The 25,877-nt window shown below is 43.0% G+C and overlaps 1 protein-coding gene across 1 annotated transcript in view; it reads right to left on the minus strand.

The window, feature by feature from the left end:
- The window catches only part of rnf13 (ring finger protein 13), a 36,556-nt gene that overhangs the window by 1,001 nt on the left and 9,678 nt on the right, over nt 1-25,877 (minus strand). The window contains exons 5-9 of the mRNA XM_060941133.1: nt 17,311-17,398; nt 16,975-17,062; nt 13,094-13,199; nt 11,955-12,048; nt 3,254-3,334 (exon numbers count right to left, since the gene is read on the minus strand). Of these exons, the coding sequence (XP_060797116.1) occupies nt 3,254-3,334; nt 11,955-12,048; nt 13,094-13,199; nt 16,975-17,062; nt 17,311-17,398 (457 nt within the window). The remainder of the gene's footprint in view (nt 1-3,253; nt 3,335-11,954; nt 12,049-13,093; nt 13,200-16,974; nt 17,063-17,310; nt 17,399-25,877) is intronic.

A 25,877-nucleotide genomic window follows, 5' to 3' on the forward strand; every position in this document is an offset into this window, starting at 1 on the left:
ACACACACGTACACAAAAATGAATAAAATTTTTAAAAAATTAAATAAATAAAAATGCCACCACCACACACACACACGGGGTAAAGGACAAATTTATTTCATAAATGGCTGCTTAAACGAGGAGAGATTGCAGTCGCTCTTCCTCGGCTGTAACACGCTGCTCAGTTCTGATGCGCCATCTCTGTGCTCACGGTTCAACAAGAATGGCCTCAGGTTAGGGTTAGCCCCGTCTTCACTTAAAATGCAACTAATGAGATTACTTAAAGGTCATAGGCAACGGTCGGAGGTGAAACGTAGAATATCAACTTTATTGTCTAGAAGAATGACCCAAAAAGCGAATTCAATCTTCCTGGTGTCCAATTTGCACCCCAAAACTGAATAAAACGGTTAAAATACACTGTTTTGCCCAATTTCCGAAGGTTTGTTTACATCTCACTTATGCGCACTTTCACCGCCAGGGGACCGTCGTCATGACGTCATTTAAGCCAAACAGACTGGGAGCAGTTCTGTGTTTACTTGCAAACCGAGCACACGTGTACGGACTTTGGTCGTGAGAGGCTGTGTAAAATGTCTGAAAGCGATAGTGATTTTGAAATAGGAATTCTCCAAATTGAATATCGAGAGGTGAAACCATATATGTATGAACCTATGGCCGTTGCGAAGCAATCGGTGAATGTGACTCACTGGTTTGACCGTGCGGCCTCAGAATCGGACAGCGACTCGGCCGACTCTGATCGCGGTGACCCCGGACCTCAACAAGACTCGCGCCCAAACGCTTTATCCTGGTAGTTATGATAAATTCTTACTTTCGTTGTAATATTAAATAAGAGCCCTTTTGAAGAATAATTAAACCGCCCTCCCGAGTGGATATAGGTAACGATTACTTGACAGTGCGCCAGTAGGCCACATTAGCCTGCCATCCACGGCATTATACTATTTATAGCCTACTCTAAGCGAGGAAATATCCCTTTGTCTCATTTCCACAATGATTGTACAGGATCCCTCAGGATTCTTGACTTGTCAATTGCAAGCAAAAGTAAAAATGTTTACCTCCAATCTTCTCCTTTTTGCTTGAGCGTTGCTGCTCCGTTTCTTTTTTTGACTGCTTGATTTCGTTTCATGCACACAATCCACCCTCTCCGCCTCTTCTCCTCTTCCGGGAAAAAAAACAACCCTCCGACTTCACGCACACAATCCACTCTCCTCCTCTCCTTTTTCAGAAAAAGCCAACCCACTTGCTCCGCCTCTTCTTTTTTTTTGGAAAAAGCCAACCCACTCACTCCGCCTCTTCTCCTCCCTCGGAAAAAGCCAATCCACTCACTCCACCTCTTCTCCTCTCTCGGAAAAAGGTAAAAACTGCTTCCTGAACCGGTCCTGCTGTTCCAGTTCACTGCACAAAAAGGCATGGTTTTTCTTTGGAAATTCTTGAACGCACGTCTGCACTCAAGCCCAACGGCAATGTAAGTAAACGGAAGTGGACTCAACTCAAGCAGTTTGTTTGGCTTAAATGACGTCACATGCAGAGTGGTCACGAAAATAGCTGAACAGAAATTTGCCATGATCCGCGCTAACTTATTTTAATTATTACTTATTAACAATACTTCTCGGGACCAGAAGAAAATTAGAGGGTTTAACATATAAAGTTTCAAAACGCCCATAAAATTAAAACCGTTGCCTATGAGCTTTAAGGGTGCATTTAGCAAGGCACGTACACAAAGCTACACCCCTGGATTCTACGGTGCCCCGTTGAGTTCATGTCCGCTTAGCATGCTAACTAATTAGCAAGGACCATTACGACACCAGTTTCAAGAAATAAGGTAAGCTTATTTCTTGTTGACTCATTAAGGGCATTACCTTACCTGGCACTCTAAGTGATAAAAATGATTAGTTATGTGAAGCCACCTTTCAAACAATGCAAAGTTTTATACAGACCGAGTTTATGTAACTGTTGAGTATTAGCAATGTCATTACTTCTGCTTCCGGCTTCATCCCCTTCACCAGTCATAAATTACTCCGTCTTAGAAAAGCGCTGCTAATGGTTTTCGTGCGTTTCTTTTCATTATGTTTTTCAAATTTGCCAGTTTCAGCCATGTTTTTTCACAAGCCACTGTTTTCTAAACAGGTTCTCACATTGTACACATCATTATTTCACTACAGTCATGTGCTTAGGCCACGGCTCAGTTCTACAGATTCACTGGGGTGTATACATTTATTAAAAAAATAAATAAAAAAAATAAAATCACCCTTCACAGATCTCAGATGTTAGGTTACAGCACCTCACCCTGAATTTAAGATGTCTCACTGGTCTTAAAAGCAATGCTTACTGTTTCACATGTCTCATTCAGTGTTTAAGATGGCTTGCTCGGAGTTTAAGGAGCCTCATTCTGAATACAAGACGCCGAGCTCAGAGCTAAAGAGACCTCACTTAGGTGGGGTTTACATTAGACTGTATCAGCGGATCATCAGATTAACGTTTTTAAAAACGATTAGCATGCACACAGCAACGCCAATACACGGATCCCCTAATCACATGACTAATTAGACGGCACGTAAGTTGAAATGTGTAAATGTGTAATGTGTAAATTTCTTCTCAGTGGCTCGGCTCCGCAGGCATCCTGCGCTCCAAATCACTCCGCCCTGAACAGCGAGTGCCCTCTGGAGGGTGCGCACTCCGGCCCTGCGCAGCTCACAGAGCGCACGAGTGAAGCGCACGAGCAGTGATTCGGGACTGAGCCGCTGTGTGTGTGATCTCAGTGCATATCGGGCATGCGCGTCACTTACCACTTGCAAGTGGAAGGATGGCAAGCCTAAAGACAATCATAACTACACAATGGGCAGTGTTTGCATCAGTATTTGCATCAGTATTTTCATACTTTTATACTCTTTAATGAAAGGTGATACAAGGCGGAAGTCCGCACCGTTTTTCAGCAGTCGCGTCACATGACCAACACCAGCGAATCAGGAAGGTGGATGTCACAGTGACGTTGTCCAATGACGACGTCAGCTAGAGCTCAGCACAGCGTATCCGCGTATCCTCAATGTTTACACAGCACCGGACCAGACACGAACTGGGTTGAATACGTGGACCCTGGCGGATTCCCGTTTCCCGGCGTTTTAATGTGAACGGACAGTGCATCCGCGAAGAAAACGAGACAGATACGGTCTAATGTAAACTTGGCCTTAGTGTTCACTCAGCTGACGAGCCATACTGAGAACTGTCTCTCTCCATCAGCATTTAACACACACACACTTACCATGTGAACAGGGCAGCACACGCAGCTTCTCCCCCTCCTCATACTCATCCAGACAGATTGCACACACATCATAGATGTCACCTGTAAAACACAAAGACAGATGCACACACAGCATAACCATCACAATGTGTTACTGTGTTGATGTGGTGTTGGTGCCGTTAACATTTTGTTACAAAATGTGCACATATAAATATCTATGTTTGTCTATATACCTTTTTAGCAGAGCTCACAACAGAGCACCATACCTAAGAAAAAACAGTAAACCCATCGAATCGATTTTTTGTGGTTTGTCTGTGTACGACCAGTCATACACACCGCCTAGTGGCCAGTGTTAGTAATTACCAGTCATACACACACCGCCTAGTGGCCAGCGTTAGTAATTACCAGTCATACACACAGCGCCTAGTGGCCAGCGTTAGTAATTACCAGTCATACACACACCGCCTAGTGGCCAGCGTTAGTAATTACCAGTCATACACACCCCGCCTAGTGGCCAGCGTTAGTAATTACCAGTCATACACACACCGCCTAGTGGCCAGCGTTAGTAATTACCAGTCATACACACACCGCCTAGTGGCCAGCGTTAGTAATTACCAGTCATACACACACCGCCTAGTGGCCAGCGTTAGTAATTACCAGTCATACACACACCGCCTAGTGGCCAGCGTTAGTAATTACCAGTCATACACACCGCCTAGTGGCCAGCGTTAGTAATTACCAGTCATACACACACCGCCTAGTGGCCAGCGTTAGTAATTACCAGTCATACACACCGCCTAGTGGCCAGCGTTAGTAATTACCAGTCATACACACCGCCTAGTGGCCAGTGTTAGTAATTACCAGTCATACACACCGCCTAGTGGCCAGTGTTAGTGATTACCAGTCATACACACCGCCTAGTGGCCAGTGTTAGTGATTACCAGTCATACACACCGCCTAGTGGCCAGCGTTAGTGATTACCAGTCATACACACACCGCCTAGTGGCCAGCGTTAGTGATTACCAGTCATACACACAGCGCCTAGTGGCCAGCGTTAGTGATTACCAGTCATACACACAGCGCCTAGTGGCCAGCGTTAGTGATTACCAGTCATACACACCCCGCCTAGTGGCCAGCGTTAGTAATTACCAGTCATACACACCCCGCCTAGTGGCCAGCGTTAGTAATTACCAGTCATACACACCCCGCCTAGTGGCCAGCGTTAGTAATTACCAGTCATACACACCCCGCCTAGTGGCCAGCGTTAGTAATTACCAGTCATACACACCCCGCCTAGTGGCCAGCGTTAGTAATTACCAGTCATACACACCGCCTAGTGGCCAGCGTTAGTAATTACCAGTCATACACACCGCCTAGTGGCCAGCGTTAGTAATTACCAGTCATACACACACCGCCTAGTGGCCAGTGTTAGTAATTACCAGTCATACACACCGCCTAGTGGCCAGTGTTAGTAATTACCAGTCATACACACCGCCTAGTGGCCAGTGTTAGTAATTACCAGTCATACACACCGCCTAGTGGCCAGCGTTAGTAATTACCAGTCATACACACAGCGCCTAGTGGCCAGCGTTAGTAATTACCAGTCATACACACCCCGCCTAGTGGCCAGCGTTAGTAATTACCAGTCATACACACCCCGCCTAGTGGCCAGCGTTAGTAATTACCAGTCATACACACCCCGCCTAGTGGCCAGCGTTAGTAATTACCAGTCATACACACCCCGCCTAGTGGCCAGCGTTAGTAATTACCAGTCATACACACCCCGCCTAGTGGCCAGCGTTAGTAATTACCAGTCATACACACACCGCCGGGGCGGCACGGTGGTGTAGTGGTTAGCGCTGTCGCCTCACAGCAAGAAGGTCCAGGTTCGAGCCCCGGGGCCGGCGAGGGCCTTTCTGTGCAGAGTTTGCATATTCTCCCCGTGTCCGCATGGGTTTCCTCCGGGTGCTCCGGTTTCCCCCACAGTCCAAAGACATGCAGGTTAGGTTAACTGGTGACTCTAAATTGACCGTAGGTGTGAATGTGAGTGTGAATGGTTGTCTGTGATGACCTGGCGACTTGTCCAGGGTGTACCCCGCCTTTCGCCCATAGTCAGCTGGGATAGGCTCCAGCTTGCCTGCGACCCTGTAGAAGGATAAAGCGGCTAGAGATGAGATGAGATGAGACACACACTGCCTAGTGGTCAGTGTTAGTAATTACCAGTCATACACACCCCGCCTAGTGGCCAGCGTTAGTAATTACCAGTCATACACACCCCGCCTAGTGGCCAGCGTTAGTAATTACCAGTCAAACACACCGCCTAGTGGCCAGCGTTAGTAATTACCAGTCATACACACTGCCTAGTGGCCAGTGCTAGCCAGTAAAGAAATAAAACGAGAGACTGGCTATGATATAAAAAAATTCTACAACTCAGAAACAGATGGGAGCTCCGCTTTTAGGCAGTGCCTAAATCTATATATTAGTTAATCCATGCATTTGTATTGGTTGCTTACAATGCATGAAGAGAGGAGACTTTTATTATGACTCTGGGCGGATGTTGTGGCAGTTTCGGCTGGAGTGAACATGGCGGTGGCCATTAAAGTTATCGGGAACAAAGTTTAACGGTGTGTTCGTTTATTAGTTAACATTGGTAGCAGAGGATGGTTAGTCATTATAAGGTTCCACGGTCTGGACAAGGGTTACAGAACTTGACAAAAAGAAACAAGCACTTGCAGTGGCTTTGGCGCTATCAGGGAGAGCGAGGGAAGCGGTGATGGAAGTGCCGGTAGATGATTTGAACAAGGAGGACGGCATGACAACTCTACTTAAAGCGCTTGATGGCATATTTCTCAAAGAGGAAAAGGATCGAACTTATGAAGCCTACTCGAACTTTGATCGAATTGGGAGAGATAGTAATAATATCTCTATGACGGACTATATAATTGAGCCTGAACAGAGATACTCGCGGATGCGCAAGTACAAGATGGAACTTCCCGACGCTGTGTTAGCCTTCAAATTGCTAGATACTGCATGCTTGGAAGTGAAAGATCGTCAGTTAGCTCCAACAGCGTGTACTGAATTAACTTTTGCCTCAATGAAATCGGCACTAAAGAGGATTTTTGGAGGGAAGCAGTCTGCTACAACCATGGGAATTAGTCAAGAAACTGCGCATGTGACGGAGCACAGGCGACAAAGAAACAAAAACAGTGGTCCAAAAATTATCAACAAAAAGACCCCACTGCCAGGCACCAACCCTCTGGACAGGTAACGGGCGTAGGTCAAAATGTGCAGTTTGCCAAAGTACTTTCCACTGGGCTAAAGACTGCCCGCACAAGGACGATCAAATAAAACTGACAGAGGATTGTAAAATGGATGACACTGAAGAGTGCAACATTACTCTCTTAACTAAAGAGTCATCTACTGAGGCAGAAATCTTTATGACTGAATGCTTTGGATCTGCAATAATAGATATACAGTATGCATGCGCACTGTATGTGGAGAGGAATGGCTAGATAGCTACATAAAAAACTTAGCCAAAGTGAGCTTACCAGTTTGAAGAAGACAGAACAATGCAGTCATCGGCCATTTAAGTTTGGTGATGGAAAAGTGATCCACTCCATGAAAAAGTTAAAAATTCCTGCAAAAATTGGACAAACCAAGTGCAACATTGAGACTGAAGTAGTCCCAGCAAAGATCCCACTGCTTTTGAGTAAAGCATCGATGAAAAGAGCAGGAACTGTGCTCGATATGGAAAATGATAGAGCTGTGATGTTCAATCAGCCAGTAAAACTGGACTTTACAAGTTCTGGTCATTATTGTGTGAACATTATGGACAGAAAAGACAAAAGCATGAAAAATGATGACCATGTCCTTGTAGCTGTTGAGGATACTTTGAATGAACACAGCTTTGAGGATAAGGAACATCAGTGTGATGAGGAAATACCGACAATCTCAGGAAAAAAAAAAAAAAAAGAACAAAGCAGAGAACCAAAAAATGCTTGTGAAGCTCCATAGACAGTTTGGTCATGCTTCATCTGACAGGCTAGTGAGACTTCTGGCTAGCTCAGGCAATAAAAGACCCTGAATGTGCTGCCATTCTGCAGAGAATTATAAGTGAATATGAAACATGCCAGAGATGCAGCAGGACTACACCAAAGCCAGCTGTGGGCCTACCTCTGGCATCTCAGCACAGTGAAACTGTCGCAGTAGACCTACATGAACTTGAGCCCAGTGTGTGGTATCTTCACATTATTGACCAGTTCACAAGGTTTAGTGCAGGAAGCATTCTGACCACAAAGAGGGGATCTGAAATAGTGAAGCATTTAATACGATTGGATAAGCGTGCATGGGCCACCCTCAGAAACTGTTTAGCGACAACGGAGGAGAGTTCAACAAATGATGAGGTGAGAGATATGGCAGAGAATTTCAACATAGAAGTAAAGACCGCAGCTGCATACAGTCCATGGAGCAGTGGACTGCTAGAAAGACACAGACACTGACTGAAATCATCATGAAGGTGAGAGCAAGTAATGCCTGTGACTGGGAAACGGCATTGGACTGGGCACTTATGGCAAACACCTTGCAAAATGTTCATGGTTACAGTCCTCATCAGTTGGTGTTTGGACAGAATCCAAACCTGCCCTCTGTGCTGATCGACAAGCCCCCTAGCCTGGGCCCGCCCATCCTAAGTGTGACGCAACACGAGGACCTGTTGCGAACTTAGTCTGGCAAGGCAAGCCATCTACAGCTTTTCCAAGCTCCCGAAAATTGGGAGCCAATCAACTTTGAGCATCTCCAACGGCCCTGGGTAGAGGCGTGTTCAAGGCACTGACGTAGTAGAACTGCGACCGGAAGCCATAGATTGTTTACAGAATCAATGCCGTAAGTGCTTCATTCACGAATGCTGTATTGAAAGCATTCAACGGGAAGTTCTCATTGAAAACGGAGCAAAGAGCAGCCCTGGAGGTATTTATTGAAAGGAAGGACATTTTCGCCTTGCTTCCGACCGGCTTCGGTAAGAGTTTAATAATAGGATGTCTATGGTTTAATCTACCAGTTAGCCCCGTCGCGTCACATACGTCAGAGGAAAGAGTGATGTGATTGGTTTAAGCTTCGTCACAGCCTTTTCTGGCTTCGACCAGTAGCAAACTGAGGCATTTCAGGGAGGCGGGTCAACCACACGCTTTGGGAAACGGTTGGGCTTAATAGCTTTGCCAGACCAAATGCTCGCAGAGCTTTGAAGTCGCGTTAGCCAGACTACAAGCCCCCAGCTTTAGAGGGCACCACAAAAGGTGAATGGGTAGCCAAGCACATCCCTGCTTTACATGCAGCAAGAAAAGCATTTACAGAGACAGAATGTTCAGAAAGAATAAGCAGAGCATTGCGCAACACAGATGAGAAATATGAAATGGGTGATAGTGTACTATAAGAGAGAGTGGACTGTCCAGAGTGGAAAGGACCAGGAGTTGTGATTGGTCAAGATGGAGCAGTGGTCTTTGTCAGACACAGAGGAACCTGTGTAAGGGTACTCTACCTCAGACAGGTTAGCACTGACGATCAGCACCTCAGAAATGACAATTCTGAAAATGACACTGAACAAGGAAAAGAGTTAACACAAGCAGCTGACCATAACATGGATATTGACGATTACACAAACGTGGAGCAAAGACAGGAGATAACAGGAACTACTAATAAATGACATGAATGACACAGAAACTGAATGCACAGAGACAAGCACTAGGATGCAGAGTACATCACAGCATGCTGTTGATGCTGTAGAGACTCGTAACAGAGAACAGATGATCGATGTCCGTCTGAAAACAGGGCAAGTTTTAAAATACAGAGACAGTGACACGGGGGCTATGCACAGAGCAGAAGTTCTCGGGAGAGCTGGAAAAGTTACAGGTAAATTCAAGAACTGGTACAATCTGCGGCTTGTTGAACCAAACAATATTGCTGGTCAAACAAATTAAGTTGACGTATCAAAATTGGATGACCTTCAGATAGAACCGGCCATTACTGACGTGAGAACTATTAGCGCAGATGAAAGCGAGGACGTCTGGGTGACAAAAGAAGTGTCATTCGACCAGGCCAAACAAGTTGAGATGAAAAGTTGGAGAGACAACAATGTCTTCGAGGAAGTTCAGGATGAAGGACAAAAAAACATCTCCACTAGATGGGTGTGCACCCTTAAGGAGACACTCACTGGATTGATACCGAAAGCAAGATTCTAGAGGTTTTGAGGAGACAGAAATGTCAGAGCTACAGACGGATTCACCTACATGTTCCACAGAGTCTCTTTGCTTACTTGTGTCAGTTATCAGTCAAAGGCAATGGACACTGCATTCTGTGGACATAAAGTCTGCATTCCTACAGGGAACTGAATTGTCACGTGACATTTACATAAGATGTCCACCTGAGGCCAACTGTAAAGAAACATTGTGGAAGCTCAAAAAGTGTGTACACGATCTGGCAGATGCCTCACTGTACTGGTACAACAGAGTGAGAGAAATAGTGCTGCAAGCAGGAGGAAAAATGTCCAAAGTAGATCCAGCTGTTTTCTATTGGACAGATCAAGACTGCGAGGTCAGTGGGATACTTGCCTGTCATGTAGATGACTTCATATGGGGAGGTACACAAAAAATTTCTTCAAAACTGTAATACCACACCTCCGGTCTGTTTTTCAAGTTGGACGTGAGGAAGAAGACCATAATTTCGGTTACGTGGGGATAGACTTTGTTACTGTGGGCAAAAATGTTCAAATGCACCAAGAGAACTACATTCAACACATGCAGCCAATACATGTGGATCCTTCAAGAGCTGTTAAACAAGACTCCTCTCTCACTGAGGAGGAAAAGAATCAGCTTAGGTCAAAGATTGGTCAGATTCTCTGGGTAGCGAGACAAAGCCGGCCAGACGTCACGTCTGAGGTGAGTAACTTGGCATCCAAACTAAAAGATGCAACAGTGCAGGCAATCCATGAGGCAAACAGAACAGCGTGTAAACTTAAAGGAACAGTCCACCGTACTTCCATAATGAAATATGCTCTTATCTGAATTGAGACGAGCTGCTCCGTACCCCTCCGAGCTTTGCGCGACCTCCCAGTCAGTCAGACGCAGTCAGACGTGCGGTCACTCCTGTTAGCAATGTAGCTAGGCTCAGTATGGCCAATGGTATTTTTTGGGGCTGTAGTTAGATGCGACCAAACTCTTCCGCGTTTTTCCTGTTTACATAGGTTTATATGACCAGTGATATGAAACAAGTTCAGTTACACAAATTAAAACGTGGCGATTTTCTATGCTATGGAAAGTCTGCACTATAATGACAGGCGTACTAACACCTTCTGCGCGCTTCGGCAGCGCAGTGATATCTGAGCTCCGTATCAATACGCTGCCGAAGCGCGCAGAAGGTGTTAGTACGCCTGTCATTATAGTGCAGACTTTCCATAGCATAGAAAATCGCCACGTTTTAATTTGTGTAACTGAACTTGTTTCATATCACTGGTCATATAAACTTATGTAAACAGGAAAAACGCGGAAGAGTTTGGTCGCATCTAACTACAGCCCCAAAAAATACCGTTGGCCATGCTGAGCCTAGCTACATTGCTAACAGGAGTGACAGCGCGTCTGACTGCGTCTGACTGACTGGGAGGTCGCGCAAAGTTCAGAGAGGTACCGAGCAGCTCGTCTCAATTCAGATAAGAGCATATTTCATTATGGAAGTACAGTGGACTGTTCCTTTAAGTCCAAGAAAGTAGTGCTAAACTTTCAACACTTGGGCAGAGACAACGCTCTCAAGATTGTTGTGTTCAGTGATGCCTCATATGGAAAGCTTTCAGATCGAGGCACTCAAGGAGGACACTTGATTGTTCTGATGGGTGAGAATGGAAACTTCTCACCACTTTCTTGGCAGTCAAAGACAGTAAAGAGAGTGGTGCGAAGCACCCTTGCTGGAGAGATATTGCCAATGTCTGATGGAATTGATAACGCCATGTTTCTTGCTACATTGTTTTCTGAACTGTCCAAAGGAGATGCTGATCACGCACCCCCTATAATCTGTATCACAGACAATCATAATCTTGCTGTTGCGCTGAGGTCCACAAAGTCTGTCTCAGAGAAAAGACTACATCTGGAGATAAGCAGCATTAAAGAACTTGTCCAAGCATGGACGGTTGAGCGTGTGCTGTGGGACAGCACAAAAGAACAACTTGCAGACTGTCTAACCAAAAAGGGAGCATCAGCTCACCAGTTACTAAAGCCACTGAGTGAAGGACGATGGAAACTTGAATAAACAAATTACTTGTCAAAGTTTTGAGTAAAGAAAACAAAACTTAAAGATATTACTGTTTACAGGTGATGCTCATTTATTAGTTAACACTTCACTACTCAGTTCACTAGTTGTTGGGTTTCCTGTGGTGGCAGGTACGCACAGGAACGAAACCATTTTTTTTTTTAAGAACAGAGTGAGTTTGTTAACCTTTTGTTACAAAATGTGCACATATAAATATCTATATGTTTGTCTATATACCTTTTTAGTTAATCCATGCATTTGTATTGGTTGCTTACAATGTATGAAGAGAGGAGACTTTTATTATGACTCTGGGCGGATGTTGTGGCAGTTTCGGCTGGAGTGAACATGGCGGTGGCCATTAAAGTTATCGGGAACGAAGTTTAACGGTGTGTTCGTTTATTAGTTAAAAGGTGCAGTGTGTCAACTGTAATACCTTTTTTGTATTTATGGACGGGGAGTTTCTTCAGTTGGTCCTTCTGCAGTCGGCCCCGTCGGGCTCTGTGTCGGGCCTGAACAAACTTGGTGATCTGAACATACACACATCAACACACGTGAACATAAAAACGAACACAATGCATGTTAAATAACACATTCAATAATAAATTAAGTGAAACTATTTGTGACAGAAGAAGCCGCCTTTATTTGTCACATGTCCACTCAAGCACAGACTTAAGCACACGGTGAAATTTCTCCTCTGAATTTAACCCATCTGAAGCAGTGAAGACACACATGCGCACGCGCACACACACACACACACGCCCAGAGCAGCGGGCAGCTATGCTACAGCACCTGGGGAGCAGTTGGGGGTTAGGTGCCTTGCTCAAGGGCACTTCAACCCAACCTCAGGCCATGGCTACCCCATGTTAACCTAACCTGCATGTCTTTGGACTGTAGGGGAAACCGGAGCACCCGGCAGAAACCCACACAGACACAGGGAGAACATGCAAACTCCACACAGAAGGGTCCCCGTCGGCCGCTGAGCTCAAACCCAGACCCTTCTTGCTGTGAGGCGACAGTGCTAACCACTACACCACCGTGCCACGTGAACTAGAACTAGCACAAACAAATGTTGAACAAGGTCAAAGACCTAAAGGACAACATGCCCCGCGCTGTTGTCAGGTTTACCAACATCATGTTGGTACCAATCAATACTCCGTCTCCATAGTCTGTGCATCTGTGCTGCTGTGAGAAATATAATCGTGTATTATCGAAGTAGAAATGAAATCCAGCATTACGCTGGTGAATTACACGTTCAAGAAGTTGGATATAAAGGCAGAATAAAAGAGGGCGTAAAACAGAACATTGCATGATGCCGTATTGTACTTCGTTAGGCTCTGAAGAATTGCCATTACTGCTAACAAAACAGGAAATGATCCGTAAACACCAACACGTGAACCTGTCTGATACGTGTACTTTTAATCCTGTGTATTAAAATATCAGTCAGTCAGTGTTCCATTCTCACTTGAATCCAACAGAATCAAGTTCACATGTAGTAGATCGGACACTGACCCACACCCGCACAATCATCACTGAAACACTTAAAGCATTAACATACATGTATGTCTCACTCACCACAATGATCACAATGGGAATCAGACAGATTCCCAGGACGACAAGGAACGAGATCAGGTAATATTCCAACGGCAAACTGAAATCAGGAATCAGGATTACAGAACCTCTGCAACACACACACACACACACACACACACTTGAGAAATAGAGAGAGAGAGAAATACAATATATTACTAAAAGTGCTAGTCTTACGAAAATGACATCACCCCTGGAAATTATACCTTATAAAAATAGACATGTTAAATAGTTTACTCTCTAATTTGTAATTTAATACGAGACCGGGAACACGTCCTATTTAGTTGGTAAAGTTTGGCTCTTTGAGTCTGCCATTACATGAACGCGTTCCTGGTAAGTTACCGTTAATTCAAAGGAAGTGACATCATACAGACGTGCGAAACGCTTGAAAGTTCGTGGCATTTCTGGCTTCGTCTGCTTTGCAGAGTGTAGCACGTTTTTTTAAATGATTTATTTTTTATTCCACAACAAAACTAAAACCAAAGCATGTCTCCCAAGAGGTGCGTCATTCAAGGCTGTTCAAGTGTAGCCGATTTATAAAAAAAAATAAAATAAATAATAATAATTATAAAAAAAAAGCCGGAATTTTGATCCATTATAGCCCAAAGTTGACAGGACACTTACGGAATTAATGGGTTCAATTTGTACAGACAAAGAGAGGTAACTTCAAGCCGACAGGACGGCTGAGTGTCTGCTCCATACATTTTGAAAAAGATAAATTTGTGAAGCAGATTCACATAGAAGGATTTGAGCGACGTCTGGTACACGGAGCAGTTCCTACGATCTGGAAACAGAAGTCTGAAGCACCATCCCAAAGAACTCACCGCACAGTAAGGGTCAAGCTTATGTTTAGCCTTTTACTTGAATTTATTTAGTTGTCCTTAGTCTTTTATCCTTTTCACTGATGGCAGTTCCTGCGATGACCTGGTGTGACTTGTCCAGGGTGTACCCTGCCTCTCACCCATAGTCAGCTGGGATAGGCTCCAGCTTGCCTGCGACTCTGTACAGGATAAGCAGCTACAGATAATGGATGGATGGATGGATGGATGGATGGATGGATGGAAGCAGTTCTGAAGTTTTATACAAGGCTAAATAATGGCAGTAATTAGGCACTTTCATTTTTAGTGCTGGAGCCGGCAGGAGTGGGTGGCATGTTGTGCCATATGCATTGTGCGCAGCGAGCGCGCAACAGCCAGAAATTTGTTAGGGTTTACCTCCAAAGCTAAGTTGCTCATAAAACTACAACCTTTTCTGGTTCTAACAGTACCAATCAGGATCATATACACCCTTTCTATTATGTGCTACAACTTTAAGTAGAGTTTTGTGTGTGTGTTTACTAAGCTCACCATATCTCTGCAACCATAAAAGATTTTTTTTTTCAAAACTCCAAAACCTATGATCTTCCTGTCACACCTGCACACCATGGCATGTGCATCGGTCAGACTCTAGGGCGCTGTGCGGACATTTGTGGGCGCCGTTAACTATGCACACCTGTACAAGACGAAGGCGCAATCAGCGCACCTATACAAAGACCCTGAACACACACACGCTCACTGCAAAGTATTACGTACACATTACCGAGCCTTATCTTCTGCTTTTTTTTTTGTGCTTCCGTCTTTGCCTGTGCTAATCTGTTTGTGCCTCGCCCCACCTTTTGCTTGTTTACCATTTTTGATCTCTGCTCGCTGATTTGGATTGTTTGCTTGTCGTCACCTTTATAAATAAAACCATCTTCTGTACATACATCTGTTTCCAACCTTTCCTGACACTTATGGTGTCCCTTCACAGAGAGCCGATTTTAAGGTGAATTGAACCCATTTTAAGTTTTAAGGTAAAGTCCCTACAATAATCACAGAATTGGCACGAAGAAAAAGGCCATTGCAAGATTAATTTATTAAAAAAAAAAAAGGTCACTCTGTGATACACAGGGAAGTTTATTTCTGAATCTCATCGTTGCCTTTTTGTCCACTGAAACAGGTGCAATGTTATATTGCATCTAAAAACATGATTTCAATATCAAATGAATGGACATGCCATCCAGTTCTCTCTCTCTCTCAACTAACTCATAGGTTTTTGGGGAGTTTTTCCTGTATTTATAGGCCCTGAAAGAGATTCTCTCACAACATGAGTGAAATGTAAGATCATAGGTTTTGGGATTTTGAAAGAAAATCTTTTATGGTTGCAGAGATAAATAACGGTAATTGCGCACCGACACCCCCTCCCCAACACACACACACACACACACACACACACACACACACCACTCTACTTAATGTTGTAGCACAAAATAGAAAGGGTGTATATGGTCCTGATTGGTACTGTTAGAACCAGAAAAGGTTGTAGTTTTATGAGCAACTTAGTTTTGGAGGTGAACCCTAACAAATTTCTGGCTGCTGCGCACAGTGCATATGGCACAACGTGCCACCCACTCCTGCACTGAAAGTGCCTAATTATTACCATTATTTACCCTTGTGCCTACCAAATGAGGTGACAAAGATGACAATTACAAAGAGACACTGCTTTATCATAACTGTGAAAGTTGAACACCAAATCAGTTAAAAAAAAAAAAAAAAATTATATATATATATATATATATATATATATATATATATATATATATATATATATATATATGAATAAGCAAACTGATTTGTACCATGCATTAACTTCCTGGGTTCCAGAAAACCACTGGAGCAGTTGTTGCTCTTCTTCTTCTTGAGCGACTTGGTTTGCGTATTCGTCTGCTTCTTTCTCAGTGGCTATAGGTTCTAAATCGTCCTCAGACAACCACGTCGCGGAAAAAAAAAAAAAAATCACCCGAAATTTCCCATTCATTTCTATGGAGTTGTTTGAAAAACTTCACACATTCCTCTGAAACTTGGCACAGTTTCTTGACATACTCAGGGTTCTTCTCACCAAGTTTCAACTCACCACCTTAAACTCTCTAGCGCCACCAACAGCCCAAACTCGCAGGTACATTTCTGATTGTTACTTTTGAACCGTTGGTCCGATTTTCAAAAACTTGGTATCCCTAGAATCCTCGGCCGCCCTTTGCCGTATCTTACCAGAATCTGGCTACGCGCACTGCATCACTCTCACAGTTTCCCCCAGGGGAACTGTTGTCTCTAGTTATGACCATTATTTACCCTTGTGCCTACCAAATGAGGTTACAAAGATGACAATTACAGACACTGCTTTATCATAACTGTGAAAGTTGAACACCAAATCAGTTAAAAAAAAAAAAAGAATAAGCAAACTATGATTTGTACCATGTATTAACTTCCTGGGTTCCAGAAAACCACTGGAGCAGTTGTTGCTCTTCTTCTTCTTCATGAGCGACTTGGTTTGCGTATTCGTCTGCTTCTTTCTCAGTGGCTATAGGTTCTAAATCGTCCTCAGACAACCAACCAAAAATTGAGGACGAATTTGAAGAGCTTTCGTTGTCTTTTTCAAAAGAATCAGTATCAAGAACACACATCATTGCAGAGAATAGTACAGAATCTGTGTGGACACAAAAGAAGGCAGTGGCGCAGATGACGGCGCATATGAAAATCGCTGTAATCTAATAATGGCGGACAAGCTTTTAGTGATTTTTGGAACAGAATTCAAATGCAAAAAATTTATTTTTCTCACTAATTATTGATTTATCAGTGAACTTTACAACCCCTCTGAGCATATCGCACACAGAAAACCTGGGATTTTATGATGCAATTTTTGTTAGACTAGCACTTTAAGGAGATGCTAATTACCTTCTTTTAGCAACAAAATACACTAAAGGCATTCAGTGTTGTGTGGTGGTTCAGAAGGTGTTAACTCAGTAGAATTTGTAATAATGTATAATATAACCCTGTGCGTGTGTCTCTTACCCTCTCTCGTAACTGTACTCCTCCAATAAAGACTGAGCAGCCTTTTCTCCGATAAACACAGCTGGGATGTTGATCTGCTTCACCTCCACTACACACACACAAATTTTATATACATCTCCAGCTTTCAGAACTCTTTCACAACTCTTTCACCATTTCAAGCTGTTTCTATAATACAGAAAACAACTCACTCAGTCTGATTAGCAGTGCTAAAGCAAATCTGCTTCGGTCTACAGTGCATGCACGCATATTCTCAGTGTCTTGATTTGTGTGTGTGTGTGTGTGTGTGTGTGTGTGTGTGTTTGTGTGTGTGTACACGTGTGTGTGTGTAATACTTACAGTCATCAGATCCCATAATGACGAGCTCCTCTGAATCTACATTGTGAACAATGGCGGCCATGTAACCTGCCCTCTGAGCATTCAGCACCTAGACATGCACATACATATGCAAACTAGTCAGTGCATTGGGAGGTGTGTGCTATTCTGAATCTGTCTGATCACTGTTAAATTTTGTTCTTAGTAAGAGTTTTATAATGGCAATAACACCATTAATTTTTTTGATTGCTTTTTGCTTTGATGTTAAGGAGTGTCAGTGTCATTTTTGTGGCTACTGCCTCATAGGAGGCGGAACCACCATGTTATTGTGTTGTAAGAATGTGTGTAACAATAGCGCACTGCACATTACAATCACCAGAACAGCGACTTGTGATCTCGCGATACGAACAGCTGATCTCACGTTATCCAAGTTACACAAGAACGAGTGGCGAAGCCACCATGTCATCGTGTTATAAGAATGAGTGTAACAGTAGCAAAACCTCATAACCAATCAGCACTTATCCTGATCAAGTTCGATTACCCGTTCTACTTCTTGATAAACTTCAGAACCAGTCAGAACCAGAAATTAAATAAGAGAAACCTCGTTATAACTTCGTAGTATCAGAAGATAATCGGCAGATAAAAAGATAAATGAAATTCACCTCGTGGTTCGCCAAGGCTACCGATTCGATATCAAGTAAGTGGTGTTTATTTTAAGAAAATTTACCTTTTGATTATCACAGCTTTTGTTTGGTCCTTCTGAAAGGTCAAATGACTTTTGCTTTTTTGTTTTTTGGCAGATCTTTACACCAAAAACTCCAGCTGTTCAACAAAAACTCGAGAAGGCAGCGAAGACAACGTTGGAATCTTCTGAGCAATCTGCTTGGTTTGCAATTACAAAAGTTGCATGTAGGAATAAATCAGCTCCTTTGAGAAAACTAAGAGTAAAAGTACAATTGGTCAAACTTCTGCTATTCGCTTGAATTTTTTTCTTCATTTTAGAGTCTTTACACTACACTTGTGAAACAAAATGTGCTCGTTTGTACTAAATAATGCTTCTAAGACAATTCATAAACAAGTGCTTGCTTACTATTTTGAAAACATATATACACTTCACAGCACTGTAGTTTGAACAGAACACAGTAAACAAAATTGGTAACCAAAATACTACAAGCCCTGACGCTGCTCACAGCTTGGTGATGCTTGCAAGAGATGAGGTGAGTGTAATTGATAACATGTGCTATATTTACTGTATGGACGTGGGATCAGAAAATTTTATTTATAAGCAGTAGCCACGTGTACCCATATAGGGTACCTATTTTTAGATGTGTAACACACAAAAAGTAAATCGGTCTGTTATGTAATTAACGTCTATGTATATGTTGTCCCTGTGTAGTACTTAGGGTGCTGCATTTACTGTGTAGTGCATAATTTTCTCAGAACTTAATTAGGTTGAGCCTGAACTGACTCATTATTTCAAGTCGACAATTGTTATTAGGAATAAATTTCAGAGCTTAATAAATTCTCGGACTCTGCAAACCTTGTGCCAATACTAAACAACCATAGGCTCTTCTAAACAGCTGACCGAGGACCTGAAAATGAAGTTAATTAATGCCTATAAGCAGAAGATGGCAGTAAAAAGATATCAAAGCACTTCCAGTTCACAAGTTCCATTATCTGAAATGTCCTTAAGAAGAGACAGTTCAGGGGAACTATGGAAATCAAGGCAAAACCTGGAAAATTGAGGAAGCTCTCAGATAGAACTGCCTGTATGCTTTGCCTTTCTTGCCAGCAGAGCCCCCATAAGACACGAAGGTTTATCTGACACAGGAGGGGTGGTGCACCATTCTACTCTGTAGCACTGCTTGTACAAATATAATCTGCATGGAAGAGTCATCAGAAAGAAACCTTACCTGCAATCTCATCCCAAAAGCGAATGAAGTATGCAAAACAAAACCTAGTGAAGCCAGAGGAAGTTTGGAAGCAGGTGCTGTGGACTGATGAAGTAAAAACTGAACTTTTTAGCCACAAAATGAAACCATGAAACTGCAAAACCGCACCACAGACGACACCATTTCAACTACCCTCCATCTGACCCTCTCGCACCGGGACAAAAAGGACAGTTACGTCAGAATGATGTTTTTTTTTTTAATTTCAGTTCAGCATTTAACACAATTATCCCACAGAAGCTGGTACAGAAATTGGACCTGCTGGGCATGAACACTTGACTTTGTAATTGGATCCAGACTCTGACTGAAAGGGCCCCAGTCAGTCTCTACAGGACACAACACCTCCAGGGTCTTCGGACTGAGCACAGGTGCCCCCCAGGGCTGTGTGCTCAGTCCACTGCCATTTATTCTGCTAACGCATGACTGGGCTGCACAGCACAGCTCAAATCACATTGTCAAGTTTGCAGACAACACAACAGTAGTGGGTCTCATCAGTAACAACGATGAGTCTGCATACAGAGCACCTGGCGGTATGGTATCAGGACAATGACCTTATTCTTAATGTCTAGAAGACTAAAAAGACGGTTGTTGACTTCAGGAAGAATCCTGTTGCTCTCTCCACGCTGCACATCAACAGCTCTACTGTTGAAACAGTCAGTAATATGAAGTTCCTCAGACTGCACATGGAAGACAACCTCTCCTGGACCCTGAACACCACTGGCATCACCAAGAAAGCTCAACAGCATCTACACTTGCTGTGAAAATGCGAGAAGGCCGGCCTCCCTCCTCACATCCTTCTACCAAGGGACCACTGAGAGCGTTATCTGCTGTTACATCACTGCCTGGTTCGGGAACTGCAATATCGCTGAACAAAAGTCCCTGCAGCGGACAGTGAGGATGGCAGAGAAGATCACTGGGGTTCCTCTTCCATCCATCTCCCAACTCTATAAGAAGCACATCATCTTCCATGCCAACAGTATAGTGCAGGACAAGTCCCATCCATCACGTTCAATGATCTCTCCCTCCTGCCATCTGGCAGAAAGTACCGTAGCATCCGAACCATCACTGCAACAGCTTCTTCCCCCAGGCAGTCAGAGTCCTCAACTCACTGTTACCCCCAAAGAACTGACAGAAATCAAACAGTTCAAACAAACTAGTTTCTCATCCATTTGTGCACACATTCACATTGCTCATTTTGCACTTGTCTAGCAATATCCTGGAAAAAATTTTTTTAACTCTTCAAACTGAACTGCATTATTTTGTATTTTTGCACCAATATGAACATTTGTACACAAATGCCATTTTGCCCCATCTTTGTCTTGTCATTTAGGTTGTTTATTATACTTAAATAGCTCGATGTTTAGACAACCAACTGTCTACTTAGATAGCTATGGATAATTTATACAACTTATTTTGTAATCATGTATTTTCTCTATAAATGCACCACAGGGAGCCTGAGGGAAACAGTATGTCAATGCACTGTATACTTGTATAGAGATCTTGCAGTCACGTGACCGGAAAGTGCACAGCCGCCATCTTGTCGGTAAAAAACACCGCTGAATACTACTGCACTCGTGTACAGAATGGATCAATTTCAACCGACGGACTACACGGCTCATTTTTCTAATGAACAGGTAACTAGATATATGTCTAAAATAAACGATCTACAGATTTGTGACCCTTATGGCTTACCGGACGTAGTTTTCACAACCGTGTCAGTGGATATTGAACTGCCAGAGGTGGAATACCCAGACGTGTATAATTACCTCATTAACTTTCCCTCGCTGTTGAGTGGTGAAGCACTACGTGCTTATAAATCTCTGGACAGTTATCTTTACAGAAATTCAGGATTTGTCAGCGACTCAGATGTGGCATCTTGTAAACAAGAAAATAACAATCCTCATTGGATGGGTAAGTCACTTAAGTATTGAGTATAGCACTGACCAGCCGATTATAGAATAGAATAAGGCAATTCCAGCTGTAATTCCAAATCGTCCGTCTTGTTTACCATGGATCTGGCGTTGGAGAGATAGAGGCTTAGCAGTGGAGGTTTGAGTGGCTGTTTTCGGAGCTTAGTCAACAGGCCGGCTCTGCAGCCTCGCTTTTGCTTCCGCTCCTGGCGCCGCCTCCTTCGCTTTGCTTCTGATAATCCACGGAGACCCCACTGGTCTCGCTATCTCGTCCGGAATGTTGTGCATGCGATGGAAATCACTACAAACCGTCATTTTCTGCTGGAAACCAATGTCCAGTAAGTCCATACGGTTGTAGTGGATATTGAAGTCCGGTACAGACGAACAACACGCAAAAATACACACAAAAAACATAAAAAATGTGCACAGGTAGGGAGAGCTTGTAGCCGCAGCCGTTGTAGTAGAATTGTATATAGTAGGGTTTTCCAGAAGAAGAGGTAGAAGCAGAAGTAGAAGGCGGAAATATGGCGTTTGACCGACAAGATGGTGTCTGTCACAATCTGGATCGGCTGTGACGTCACATGCAAGTGCTCCATATGGACGTACTGACAAAGCTATCCTGAATCAATCACTAAAGGTACTTTGGAGAAAAAGAGGAGCAAAATTTGATGAACAGAGCACCTTGCACTGTTTACTGTTTAGCTTGGGCGTGAATCTAGTATGCTTTAGGGTTGTGTTACAGTCAGCGGTCAAGGAAACATTGCACAGGTAGATGGAAGAATGGAATCCAATAAATGTCAGCAAATTCCAGAAGTGAACGTGACCTAGTCGATCAAGAAACTGAAGCTGAAAGGGGGTTGGCTTCTCCAACCAGACAATGATCCAAAACATACCCTGAAATCCACCAAGAACTTGAACATTACTAGCTGAAGCTTTTGATCAGTTGTGTAACATATGAGAAAAATTCACAATTTCACAAAGTCACTTATCGGTCATCAGAATATTGATTATTTATTAGATTTGATCATGAAAACATATTTTAGGCATTTTGAGAGATTATCTATTCTATTATTCATTTTAACTAATACCCAGAATGCATTGCGGGTGTGGTCTTTTTTTGATATCTTCACATTTATTGTCCAAGATTTGCATTCTTGTGAAGAAATCATACAAGTTCATTTTTATTTCTAAAAAGAAGACATGCTGGCTAGGCACAAGCGTGAATAGCTCATTTTTACGCCTCTTGAGTTTCTTTAGGTCACCACAGATAGCTCCCATTGTGTTTGCATAAACAATGGCCTGTTTGTCATCAAGTTTGTATATCATGTCTATAACATTGTCTCTTAAGGCTGGGGCAGCATTCTGATTGGACTTTTTGTTCTTTGATCTTTGTACCTCTGTCCATGTTTGCAACCGAGGATCCAGTTTGCTCTGCTTTCCCTTTTCACAGAGCTTTCGCATTCTTTCCCTTGCTTTTTCAACCAGCGCCTCCCGGTTTTTCTCGTAAAACTCTTTCTTTGAGTTCTTTTTTTCCTTTTTTTTTCTCCAAATAGCTATTGAATTCGTAGAATCTTACATCGTGACATTGCTATTTTGCAAGCGAAGCGTAAAAAGTCATGCTATCTTCGTGAGTCACACAACGTTTAACAAGGCTGTTCATCATATCTACTGTTATTAGGGGTACTATTATATTAACAGTTAATCAAAGACCTTCACACGATAAAGAAATGGCCGCGAAGTGAGTGGAGAAGTAGTAAGTTCGAACCTTTTTGTTTACCAAACTCACTTGCTTTGTAAATGGATACTGCCAAAGCAATTCTTAGACATCGTTGATCGAAATGTGTGTTCGGGGTTTCAGAAAATGTGCAATTTTGGGAGCTGTTGTGTACGATGGAATCAAGAAGATTTGGGACCAAAAGAACATTTGGGATATGAGAATGACAGTGCAAGCCTTGCTGTTGTTCAGACACATTGTACGTGATCCCCAAAAAAGCATTTTTCAAAGCAAAATGAAGGAGTTTTCCTGCAATTTTTATCTGCATAAATGTGTTCAGGGTTGAGAATTCAGTGTAATTTTGGAATTGTTATTAGAAGTAGAAAGCTGAAAATTCACAAACAGTAAGTAAATCGTATGACAAAACTTGTGTATTTTTTGGAAGAGAACTTTAGCTTGTATGAAGTTAAAAATTAGTGATTTATACATGAGTGCAATTAAAAACAGCGTTACATAATACGCATTTTGTTATTTTGCTTGAAATCTTTTATTCTCGAGTTCCATATTCTCCAGTTTGGGTCTATATTGTTAGCAAAATGGTCAAAGTGTAAAATTCATTCAGAAACTGAAGAAAATTGATGCATTTTTTAAAAAAATAGCGAGTAAAAGTTCTGTTGGCGAGCGGCTTTCATGTTACGCGTTACATCGGAATTTACCTCAAATTTCCAAAAACTAAAATCGCTTTAAAAAAAAAAAAAGCCACAAAAAACCCTTGGTTGTATTCCTATGACTTTTGGTGTGGAAGTAGTTTTCCCTTCCAGTAACCTGTGTGAGCAGTACTGATTTTATTGCCCACTTCGTTGTTACATATTTTAACAATATATACATGGGGTACATCTTGTACCCCTGGATCCTGCAGCTGATATTTGGACTTGCCTGCACAATCCCCTAACCTGAACATTGTTGATCTTAAACATTCTGTGCAAGCAACCTATACCAATATCTAAGAATATTTCAGAACTAGAAACGTTCTGCAAGGAAGGGTAGGGGAAAATTCATTAAAAGAACACAAAAACTCCTAGCTGGCTACGACAAGTGTTTGCAAGCTGTGAGAGCTCCCAAAAGTGTTACCAAGTACTAACATAGGGTGTCCAAACTTTTGCACATGACAATTACTATTTTTATCTTCCTATTTTTAAGGTTCATCAAATATAAAAGTAACTTATCTGGTGTGTTCACGTTTCAGATTTTTATAGTTTGGGACGCACAGGCTGTGTTTATTTCTTTTTACTTCAAAAATCAATATGGTCAAAAGTTTGTGGACACTTGTCCATCACACCCATATATCCTTTTAAACATCCCATTCCAGATTCAGTCCCCTTTGCTGTTATAATAACCTCCACTCTTCTGGGAAGGCTTTACACTAGATGTTGGGGCATGGCTGTAGGGATTTGCTCATTCAGCCACAAAAGCATTAATGAGGTCAAGCGCTGATGTCAGGTGAGGTCGCCTGGTGAGGTCACAGTCAGTATTCCAGCTGCTCAGAGGGTTGAGGCAAACCATGTCTTCATGGACTTCACTTTACACACAGGGCGCTGACATGCTGGAACAGGTTTGGACCCTTTTAGCTCCAGTGAAGGGAAGACATTCTCTACAGTTTTGCGCTCCCAGCTTTGTACGGAAGATGCACAAATTGGTGTGATGGTGTCCACCAACTTTTGGCCATATAGTATACAGGGTTTTTTTCTAGAAAAATTTAGTATGAGGGCGCTCACCATGGTGAGGGAGCGAAGCGGGGGGGGGGAGATGGTGCCGGTTGTCCCCCCCCCACCGTGCAAAGCCTTTGAAAAATGCTCCAATGGGACATTCTGAGGCTATCTGAGAGGGAAATTGTAACAAATTGTCTGTCAACATTGAAAAAGAAAGAAGTAATCGTCTTCTGCCCCGGACAGTCTTTGGCTTTCTTCCGTTTCGTGCCACGGGATGACATCTTTAAATGCCCAAGTGTCAACAAAAACAACTCGCGAACTACTTCTGTCAAAAGCTCCCACGCCGGTGGGTGAAAGGTCATTCAGTCTCGAGAAATCTCGCTCTACAAGTCAGCTGACCTTGCATGTAACCCATGTCAAATCTCGCGAGAGCAGCCGCGACAAGTAAACAACTAAACAACATGGTGCCTCAGTCTGGAAAACGCCAATTCGGATTGTTTTTGCACCGTCTGGCGGTGTATCTACTATGATTGGAATATTTTTGGAGCAATTATAACGTATTTGATGATCAGACACATTGTCACATAGCGTTGCTGGGATGTTTTCACGGAGTCGGTAAGGGGGCGCACGCCAAGAGTAAGAGGGCGCAGCGCCCCTGTCCCCCGTTTAGACGAAAGCCTGGTACAGTGGGGCAAAAAAGTATTTAGTCAGCCACCAATTGTGCAAGTTCTCCCACTTAAAAAGATGAGAGAGGCCTGTAATTTTCATCATAGGTACACTTCAACTATGAGAGACAGAATGGAGGGAAAGAATCCAGGAAATCACATTGTAGGATTTTTAATGAATTAATTGGTAAATTCCTCGGTAAAATAAGTATTTGGTCACCTACAAACAAGCAAGATTTCTGGCTCTCACAGACCTGTAACTTCTTCTTTAAGAGGCTCCTCTGTCCTCCACTCGTTACCTGTATTAATGGCACCTGTTTGAACTCGTTATCAGTATAAAAGACACCTGTCCACAACCTCAAACAGTCACACTCCAAACTCCACTATGGCCAAGACCAAAGAGCTGTCAAAGGACACCAGAAACAAAATTGTAGACCTGCACCAGGCTGGGAAGACTGAATCTGCAATAGGTAAGCAGCTTGGTGTGAAGAAATCAACTGTCGGAGCAATTATTAGAAAATAGAAGACATACAAGACCACTGATAATCTCCCTTGATCTGGGACTCCACGCAAGATCTCACCCCGTGGGGTCAAAATGATCACAAGAACAGTGAGCAAAAATCCCAGAACCACACGGGGGGACC

The sequence above is a fragment of the Neoarius graeffei genome, chromosome 15 (assembly GCF_027579695.1).
Source record: "Neoarius graeffei isolate fNeoGra1 chromosome 15, fNeoGra1.pri, whole genome shotgun sequence".
NCBI classification, from domain to species: Eukaryota; Metazoa; Chordata; class Actinopteri; order Siluriformes; family Ariidae; genus Neoarius; species Neoarius graeffei.